Here is a 10,434-nt window from a genome sequence, read left to right on the forward strand (position 1 = left end):
CTTTTTATGGTTTATTTCTTCTCTAACTAGTTGATGCTGATTTGCTGTTTTGTGTTTTTGCAGTCTTTAATGATTGCTTCGTTCCTAATATCATAGGATGGTTATAATATCTTTTGCCAAAGTGAGTTTTCTCTATTTACCATTTTTATTAGCTGATGTATAAACTAATATTATATTGCTGCTTTGTGAAGGATTCATCTTTTCTTTACTTGGGGAGATTGTTGGAAGGTTTTGGTGTAGGAATTTTCTCTTATACGGTAATTCTTGCGCTTTGATTGTGTGTTATTCAGTTAAACATTTGTGTAAAACCCTTTGATGATATTTGTTGGCCTTTTCTAGGTGCCCGTATACTATCGAGATAGCGCCTCAGAACTTGAGAGGCCTTGGGTTCAGTGAATCAGGGTGTTTTTTTGCTTGCTATAGCAATATGATTTGGTGTTAAAAATAAACCAAATCGCGCTGAATTACTTGACAAAATGCATTTTGTGTAGCTCTCTGTCACCTTGGAATAATGCTGGCTTATTTGCTGGACTTTTTGTTCAATGGAGAATACTTGCAGTACTAGTAATTTTTAAGTCTATCAACTCCAGTCTGGAAATATTTTTACCCCATTATGGATGAAATCTTTTGCCATCTTTAAAAAGGGTATATAGAGAAGAAGTGTACATACTGGCTATAGTTCTTTGTAGATGAGCAATGAAACCAAAGATTCTTACTACCCTTAACGTATTGGTTTCTAAATTCTCACTGTTTGAATCCGATCATTTACTTTAATTGATAGGACAGACTGTATCTTTTTTGCCTAATTGCTTCTCGTTAGCCAATATCAAGGCATTTAATTATAGCACAATCTCAAAATTATTATAAAGTCTCGCTGTTGACAGAGTTAACTGGGTGCCAGTTAGGAGCACAATTTCTCGCGATACTGCAATTCTTTCTGGGTGTCAACAAAATACCTATATTCTAAAATCCTTCCTTTTTTCTGTCACATTGTCAAGTCATGTTGTTATTGAACTGAAACTTTATATCTGCTGATACCTTACTCTCTAGGAGGAACATTTCTGCAACTTGTGATTTTAGTATTTTGCCATCATTTATTATTGCTTCAGACAGAACTTTGCCATCTTTTTCTTTCTTTTTCAGGAATATTGCCAGTTTAATATTGATACCTGGCCTGTTTTTCATTCCGAGTCTCCACGGTGGCTGGATCTTCATAAAGAGGTTGCCTATTGATTATAATTGCAGACATTATTATTGTTTCATGATGCAGATTCATTTTTCTTCCATTAATTTAGGCAAAAATGGGTATGACAGAAGAGTTTGAATCTTCTTTGCAGTTTTGCGGGGATTTGAAACTGATATATCGTTGAAGTGAATGAAAAGGTAACAATAACTGAGTTGAACTTGTTTTACATCAAGTTAGGCAAAGTGATCATTGCTTTTACTATGCAATCTGGTTATGAAATTCCCTGGGTGATGTTCATCTCTCCGATACTAACTCATGTCTTGAATTGCTCTTGCAGAGGCGTTAGCATCACAACCAGAAGAAACAACTGTCCAAATGGCAGAACTCAAACAGAAAAGATATTTCGACCTTTGACGGTATATTATAGGTTGAGATCTTTAACTTAAATTATGACTTAAATTCTACACAAATTCTCAACCGTTGATTCATAACAATCCAACGGTTTAAAAGTGGATGAAGTGACAAAAAATTACCACCTCCAACTTCCATCTAATATCCGTTGGATGGCAATAAATTAATGGTCATGAATTTGTGTTTCAATTTAAGTCATATATTTAGTTAAAAGATCACATCCCATTAATTATTGCTAGAAAAAATTTTTTCTTTGATTTGATTTGGCCTGACCTTCACATCGTTTATAATTGAAACCTAATTGTTTATAACTAATTGGCCCTGCAATTGGAATTGGACTACTTATATTTCGCAGCTCGTGGAGAAATGCCGTTATATTCTATTCCAGTATATTTTTGAATCTGCCGGTAAGCAGAAGAGACTGTTCTTCTATCTTCCATGAGGCTTTCTATAAAACTGTTACATCAAAGCTATTGGATTTTGGTTCGTTTTTTGTATCAAAGGAAATGTCTAACCTACAAAAAATTTTTTTTTTTTTTTTTCTTAAATAAGAGTTGGGTTACTCAGGATTCGAATTGTTGCTTCAAAGTATATGGTTATACCTTCCGAAGTTCTTTATCCAAGAACTTAGCTGTGCCACAACTTTGCTGTATAGAATATACTTTCCTTAATTGCCTTTCAAGTTTTCAGGTTCTTTGGTGGAATAAGTTTACTTCATCCCATTAGTAGCCCAAATATCAATTTTTCATGTCCCCATATATGTTGGGATGGAATACAGTTGCTTTTATTATGTTTTTGCATAACATCCTTAAACCAGTTTATCCTAATTTCAAATGGCTTAAAGAGTTTTCTTAATTTTAAACAGGGATCACATCAGGTAACGTGCTACCTTAGGGATAGGAGCTATTCGGTAAGCTTGATGAAAACTTTTTCTTTTTATACAAAGCTATTTTTTCAATCTGTTTTCTAGTGTGGCATCAGACTTCTTTTTATTCATAAATCACAAAAAAATCTATATGTTTAGGTCATTGCTACTGCAGTAGCTACATGTTTGTGACAAAGCAGGCCGTCGGTCTTCTTATTGTGAGTTTAAGCAATATTCTTTTATCAGTCATTAGACATCTACTTGGAGGCTAAGAGTTCATTAATATTCAACTTTTTCTTGTCCTTAATTTCCACTGGTGAATGACAGCGAGCCTCCTATGTGCGCTGCATTCTATGCAAAGGTACAGGTTAGATCTGTTTCACAAATAATATTGACTTGCACGTGAAGTCCGTGCACCGTAATGGAAATCATTCTTACATAATTCTGGGAAGACCAAATCCCTTTTGAAAAGTTTGTGTTTGTTTCTAGTTGATCCATGATCTCTGATTTGAATTCATTGTTAAGGTCCCAGGATTTGTATCGGAAGATTCTGGTATTTATAGCATATTGGGCTATTTTCGGTAGCTGTATTTGTGGTATGCCTACTTTTAAGGACATATCTCTGATTCTTGTTTACTTTATTTGATAATGTTTTAACTACTTGCCTAACCTGTTTCTCTCTCATTTAGCCCATGATAATTTTCTCCTCTTGGGATGCCCCGTTCCTTGGGTTTAATGTCTGAGGTACCAAATCGCCTCTATATCCAGAGTCTTGCTTATGTTTGTTTCAAATGCAGATTCTTCCTCCCAATATAAAGGGCCTTGCTGGAAGCATAGCTACTCTTTCCAACTGGTTTTTTTGCTGGGTGGTTACGATGACTGCAAACTTGCTATTGACTTGGAGCACTGGAGGTTTGTTTTTCTCTCTGCCTCATATGAACAATGCTATGACAGACAGTGTGGCAATCAAAAGAAAGGCCTACTTGACAGAATGAATAACAGTTTTTGGCTAATGGAGAAAACACCTTTATTGCTTTTATTTTATTATTACTAACTACGACTGCCTTAAACTGTAACAGGAACCTTTACCATATACATGGTCATCAGTGCTTTTGCTGTGGCATTCGCGGCCATTTGGGTCCCTGAGACCAAAGGCAGAACTCTGGAAGAAATTCAGCGCTCCTTCAGATGATGTTTCATCTTTTCAATTTTATATTTTTTTCCCCATAGCAGGGAATTTCTGCTATTCCCATTTTGAAATGATTTCTCAGTATTGCATTATGAATATGTAGCATTAACATTTTTCCCAATCACCATAAATGAAGGCATGATTTGGTGGTGGTGATCAGCTACGGTGGAGAAAGAAATGAGATTTGGTTTGACCGATGGGTAATTTTAGTATGGATTATGTTTAAATGAATATGAGGAATGAGGTGTATCAACTGTGGGGTGATCTGGTCCGGGACCTGCCCTTTTTCCAAGGAACCGAAATTGGAACTGGCCAGTTCTGGTTCCTTAATAGCTAGAATCCGAACCCATTTTTAAAAAAATTTGAATACCCCCTACTATTCACAAAAATAACAATATATCCTATAAAAATTAAGTACACCCTTAAAAGTTTCCAAAAATTACACATACACCTTAAGTATCCGTGATTCCACCTTGGGTATTGGGACTTGGTCTCGGTTCTGGTTCCTAAAGTGGTGGAACCAAAACCGAAATCGTACAGTGACAGTTCCAAATTTTTTGGAACTGGAATCGACCATTTCCATGTCAGTTTCGGTAGGAATCAGAATTGGAACCCCAGGTACTCGTCGGTTGCGATTCTACCCGGATTTCTTGCTCACCCCTTGGATCATTTTGTTAGTTTCTTAAAGAGTTGTCCTTAAAAGATAAACTACAAGGACGAAAATGTAGTTCACTGAAGCTACGACAGCGAAGGGGGCAATTACCTTTTTCAAGGGATTAGCCGATTAAGTAAAAGTGTCGGTGATTAATAACTTGAAAACTCAAAAAAGTTAACCGCTATTTTGATTTAATTATAAGTTATTTATTTAAAAACGTTATTTATATTGCTAAAAATAGCTATTTCAAACTCTAACATCTCTTTGTTGGACTGGATCCTTAAACTACTTAAGATCTGTTAATCACAATCACGTGAACGCATTTTATATTAAATGGAAAATATTTCTGAGATACCAACAGTTGTGAAATATGACAAATATGAATTATTATTTGATTTTGAGGTAAAAAAATTATCATAAATAACAATATTAGTGCAAATTTACAGAAAAAAGTATTTGTTGTTCAGTCAACTTAAAGTTGGATAGTGGATACATTGGAATGAAAGATTGATGAGTGGTAATGCTGTTCACAATGTGAGACGCCGGTAGCAACTACTTTGTAGATCGCAATCAGAGAAAAAACAATAAATAAATGATGTGGAAACGTTACAAAAAGACCTTCTACTATCTCATGATTTGGATTTTAAAACACGAGAAATATCTATTAACCACAAGAACATCAGAGGGGTTAGCTAATTTGTTGGATTTTTGTGACGATAATGAGACAGAGAAAATTGTTAAAAGCTGAGTTGGGTTTGAATAAACAGTCTCTTACCAGTCGTGAGTTGCCAACAGGGCACAAGACGTTAATCATATGACCGAGACAAACACAACATATATTTGGTATTTTTTTTCTCCTCTCTTAATCTCTCTCTTCCTAATATTAACTTTGTTTGTTTACTGCTCAGTACCAGCCAAAGTCCAACTGTTTCAACTCTGTAGTATTAATATACAATCTCCCTAATAGGCGTCTGGTCGAGCGCTACTCAAATTTGATTTTTTTTTTTTTGTTGCTAGTCAATAACAGAGAAAATGAGTTTCAGAGAAGAAACTGAAGATGCAAATTTACGGAAACCATTCTTGCACACCGGGAGCTGGTATCGTATGGGTTCAAGGCAATCCAGTATGATGGGGTCTTCTCAGGTCATTCGTGATAGCTCCGTCTCTGTTTTGGCTTGCGTTCTTATTGTGGCTTTGGGTCCTATCCAATTCGGTTTCACCGTAGGCAACTTTATCTGTAGCTCAAAAAATAAAATAAAATTGTTCTTCACTTTTTTACTGAGAAATGAAGCTCTTGATTGATTTAGTATTTGTTTGTGGTTGTTTTGGATTTTGTTGTAGTCTGGTTATTCATCACCTACACAAGAGGCAATCACCGAAGATCTTGGACTCTCTGTTTCGGAGGTGAGAATTTTCTTTGGCTTTAGATTTCAACCTGTTTTTTATTTGTTTTATTTTCATATCTGGTCCCTGATATGGTTTCTTGTTACAGTTTTCTTGGTTCGGTTCTTTATCTAATGTGGGTGCTATGGTTGGGGCAATAGCTAGTGGTCAGATTGCTGAGTATATTGGGCGAAAAGGGGTAGGACATAAGTGCTTTATTAGCTTATAAGCGTTCATTTTTTATCTTTTTATGGTTTATTTCTTCTCTTAACTAGTTGATAGCTGAATTTTTGCTGTTTTGTGTTATTTGCAGTCTTTAATGATTGCTTCGATTCCTAATATCATAGGATGGCTTATAATATCTTTTGCCAAAGTGAGTTTTCTGACTATTTACCATTTTTATTAGCATGAGTATAAACTAATATTTATATTGCTGCTTTGTGAAGGATTCATCTTTTCTTTACTTGGGGAGATTGTTGGAAGGTTTTGGTGTAGGAATTTTCTCTTATACGGTAATTCTTGCGCTTTGATTTGGTGTTATTCAGTTAAACATTTGTGTAAAACCCAGTTGATGATATACGTTTTGTTGGCCTTTTCTAGGTGCCCGTATACATAGCTGAGATAGCGCCTCAGAACTTGAGAGGGGCCTTGGGTTCAGTGAATCAGGTTGGTTGTTTTTTGCTTGCTATAGCAAATATGATTTGGTGTTATAAAAAATAAACTCAAATCGCTGCTGAATTACTTGAACAAAATGCATTTTGTTGTGTAGCTCTCTGTCACCATTGGAATAATGCTGGCTTATTTGCTGGGACTTTTTGTTCAATGGAGAATACTTGCAGTACTAGGTAATTTTTAAGTCTATCAACTCCAGTCTGGAAATATTTTTATCCCCATTATGGATGAAATCTTTTGCCATCTTTTAAAAAGGGTATATTAGAGAAGAAGTGTATCATACTGGCTATAGTTCTTTGTAGATGAGCAATGACAACCAAAGATTCTTACTACCCTTAACGTATTGGTTTCTAAATTCTCACTGTTTGAATTCCAGGATCATGTTACTTTAATTGAATAGGACAGGACTGTATCTTTTTTGCCTAATTGCTTCTCGTTAGCCAATATCAAAGGCATTTTAATTATAGCACAATTCTTCAAAATTATTATAAAAGTCGTTCGCTGTTGACAGAGTTTAACTGGGTGCCAGTTAGGAAGCACAATTTCTCGGCGAATATCTGCAATTCTTTCTGGGTGTTCAACAAAATACCTATATTCTAAAATCCTTCCTTTTTTCTGTCACATTGTCAAGTCATGTTGTTATTGTTAGAACTTTGAAACTTTAATATCATGCTGATACTCTTTACTCTTCTAGGAGGAAAACATTTCTGCAACTTGTGATTTTAGTATTGTTGCCATCATTTATTATTGCTTCAGATGACAGAACTTTGCCATCTTTTTCTTTCTTTTTTCAGGAATATTGCCATGTTTAATATTGATACCTGGCCTGTTTTTCATTCCAGAGTCTCCACGGTGGCTGGTAAGCTTCATAAAAGAGGTTGCCTATTGATTATAATTGCAGACATTATTATTGTTTCATGATGCAAGTTCAATTTTCTTCCATTAATTTAGGCAAAAATGGGTATGACAGAAGAGTTTGAATCTTCTTTGCAAGTTTTGCGGGGATTTGAAACTGATATATCAGTTGAAGTGAATGAAATAAAGGTAACAATAACTGAGTTGAACTTGTTTTACATCATAAGTTAGGCAAAGTGATCATTGCTTTTACTTATGCAATCTGGTTATGAAATTCCCTGGGTGAGTGTTTTCATCTCTCCGAAATACTAACTCAGATGTCTTGAATTTGCTTCTTGCAGAGGGCTGTAGCATCATCAACCAGAAGAACAACTGTCCGAATGGCAGAACTCAAACAGAAAAGATATTTTCGACCTTTGACGGTATTCATTATAGGTTGAGATCTTTTAACTTAAATTTATGACTTAAATTGCTAATACAAATTCTCAACCGTTGATTCATAACAATCCAACGGTTTAAAAGTTGATGAAGTGACAATAAAAATTACCACCTCCAACTTCCATCTAATATCCGTTGGATTGCAATAAATTAATGGTCATGAATTTGTGTTTCAATTTAAGTCATATATTTAAGTTAAAAGATCACATCCCATTAATTATTGCTAGAAAAAAAATTTTTCTTTGATTTGATTTGGCCTGACCTTCAACATCGTTTAATAATTGAACCTAATTGTTTATAACTAATTGGCCCTGCAGATTGGAATTGGACTACTTATATTTCAGCAGCTCAGTGGAGTAAATGCCGTTATATTCTATTCCAGTACTATTTTTGAATCTGCCGGTAAGCAGAAAGAGACTGTTCTTCTATCTTCCATGTAGGCTTTCTATAAAACTGTTACATCAAAGCTATTGGAGTGTTGTGTTCGTTTTTTTGTATCAAAAGGAAATGTCTAAACCTACAAAAAATTTTTTTTTTTTTTTTTTCTTAAATAAGAAGTTGGGTTACTCAGGGATTCGAATTTGTGCTTCAAAGTATATGGTTATACCTTCCGAAGTTTGTTACAGAATCCAAGAACTTATAAAGCTGTGCCAAGCAACTTTGCTGATATAGAATATACTTTCCTTAATTGCCTTTCAATGTTTTCAGGTTCTTTGGTGGAATAAGTTTACTTCATATCCATTAGTAGCCCATAATATCTAATTTTTCATGTCCCCATATATGTTGGATGGGATGGAATAACAGTTGCTTTTTATTATGCTTTGTGCAATAACATCCTTAAACCAGTTTATCCTAATTTCAAATGGCTTAAAGAGTTGTCTTAATTTTAAACAGGGATCACATCAGGTAACGTGGCTACCTTAGGGATAGGAGCTATTCAGGTATAGCTTGATGAAAACTTTTTTCTTTTTATACAAAGCTATTTTTTCCAATCTGTTTTCTAGTGTGGCATCAGACTTCTTTTTATTCATAAATCACAACAAAATATCTATATTGTTTAGGTCATTGCTACTGCAGTAGCTACATGGTTGGTGGACAAAGCAGGCCGTCGGCTTCTTCTTATTGTGAGTTTATGCAATATTCTTTTATCAGTCATTAGACATCTATTTGGAGGCTTAAGAGTTCGTTAATATTTAACTTTTTCTTGTCCTTAGATTTCCACTGGTGGAATGACAGCGAGCCTCCTAATTGTTGCAGCTGCATTCTATGCAAAGGTACATGGTTAGATCTTGTTCACAAATGAATATTGACTTGCACGTGAAAGTCCGTGCACCAGTAATGGAAATCATTCTTACATAATTCTGGGAAGACCAAAATCCCTTTTGAAAAGTTTGTGTTTGTTTCTAGTTGATCCATGATCCCTGATTTGAAATTTCGTTGTTAATTGGTCCCAGGATTTCGTATCGGAAGATTCTGGTATTTATAGCATATTGGGCATATTTTCGGTAGTTGGAGTTGTGGTATGCCTACTTTTTCAGGACATGATACTCTGATTCTTGTTCTTTATTTGATAATGTTTTAACTATTTGCCTAACCTGTTTCTCTCTCATTTAGGCCATGATAATTTTCTTCTCTCTTGGGATGGGCCCCGTTCCTTGGGTTATAATGTCTGAGGTACCAAATCGCTCCATCATATATATATATAATATATTCATTGGCAAAAATTCATGAGATTTGGAGCTGCACCACCTTGACTCATTTAAAAATTTTCCATTATCTTTGGTAACTTAAAATGGTAGGAAAGAAGTCAAATGTTCTTGAATGTCAATTTTAAGCCTTGCAAAACTCATGGTACTGTTTGGAAGACAACCGGACTGGTTATTATGGTCCAAAGTTCTAGTATGAAGCCTCTTCTTTGTTGGAAGCCATGAGTATTATACTTGACATCATATATGTACCGTGTGGCAAACGCAACTTCCTGTTGATGCAAGTGGCTAATTGACTTCCTGTTGATAGCTAGATACCAGAAGCATGATTGATTTGTAATGAAAGTATAGTTGATTATCTCTAACACATTTTGATGCTTGCTTTCATTTAACCTTCAAATTTGTGGCTGTATGGCATCCCATCCCATTGGCTAAGTAGGATTGAGATTTCAGATTCTTGCTTTGTTACAAAACTTGGTTTTATATCTCTATACACATCTTGTGCACCATGTACTTTGCAAGTTATAGTCAAACCATGAAATTTGTTGTAATATTTTTGTTTAATTAGGACAAACCGTGTCTGGGGTGCAGCAGCCGTGCAAGCTTTTCTACCTGTGAAAGATTGCTGCTTATGTTACTACTCATAATCTCTTATCATGTCAATGCAGATTCTTCCAATCAATATCAAGGGCCTTGGTGGAGCGTAGCTACTCTTTCCAACTGGATTGTGCCTGGCTGGTTACAATGACTGCAAACTTGCTATTGACTTGGAGCAGTGGAGGTTTGTTTTTCTCTCTGCCTCGTATTAACAATGCTATAACACAAAACAAAATTTAGGCCTTACAGAATAACAGTTTTGGCTAGTGTAAAAACCCCTTTATTGCTGTCATTTTATTATTACTTACTAGGATTGCCTTAACCTTTAACAGGAACCTTTACCATATACATGGTCGTTAGTGCTTTTGCTGTGGCATTCGTGACCTTTTTGGTCCCTGAGACAAAAGGGAAAGCTCTGGAAGAAATTCAGCGGTCCTTCAGATGATTTCTCATCTTTTTCATTTATATTGTATTATT

General features: G+C 35.2%; 2 protein-coding genes across 2 annotated transcripts; both read left to right on the forward strand.

The window, feature by feature from the left end:
* Positions 1 to 3,193: 3,193 nt before the first annotated feature.
* On the forward strand, positions 3,194 to 3,861 carry LOC116119401 (sugar transporter ERD6-like 6). Its single transcript, XM_031405338.1, has 3 exons — positions 3,194 to 3,206; positions 3,260 to 3,374; positions 3,542 to 3,861. The coding sequence occupies exons 1-3, from the start codon at positions 3,198 to 3,200 to the stop codon at positions 3,652 to 3,654; spliced, it is 237 nt and encodes a 78-aa protein (XP_031261198.1). The 5' UTR covers positions 3,194 to 3,197; the 3' UTR covers positions 3,655 to 3,861.
* Positions 3,862 to 5,193: 1,332 nt separating this feature from the next.
* Positions 5,194 to 10,434, forward strand: LOC116119399 (sugar transporter ERD6-like 6). The gene is given in 20 exon segments (XM_031405337.1): positions 5,194 to 5,527; positions 5,648 to 5,710; positions 5,799 to 5,888; positions 6,003 to 6,062; positions 6,136 to 6,201; positions 6,290 to 6,355; positions 6,459 to 6,534; positions 7,156 to 7,220; positions 7,313 to 7,405; positions 7,558 to 7,638; positions 7,972 to 8,056; positions 8,549 to 8,595; positions 8,716 to 8,778; positions 8,869 to 8,928; positions 9,109 to 9,174; positions 9,269 to 9,328; positions 10,029 to 10,059; positions 10,062 to 10,085; positions 10,088 to 10,141; positions 10,290 to 10,434. Coding segments are annotated over 20 exon segments (1,452 nt in total). The 5' UTR covers positions 5,194 to 5,338; the 3' UTR covers positions 10,403 to 10,434.

This window comes from Pistacia vera, unplaced genomic scaffold (genome assembly GCF_008641045.1).
Source record: "Pistacia vera cultivar Batoury unplaced genomic scaffold, PisVer_v2 Contig89, whole genome shotgun sequence".
NCBI lineage: Eukaryota > Viridiplantae > Streptophyta > Magnoliopsida > Sapindales > Anacardiaceae > Pistacia > Pistacia vera.

What these genes read in the sequence shown, in the direction of transcription:
- LOC116119401 (XM_031405338.1), top strand. An exon ending in ATTGACTTGGAGCACTGGAG is followed by an intron (nt 3,375 to 3,541) that starts GTTTGTTTTTCT and finishes AAACTGTAACAG; the next exon opens with GAACCTTTACCATATACATG.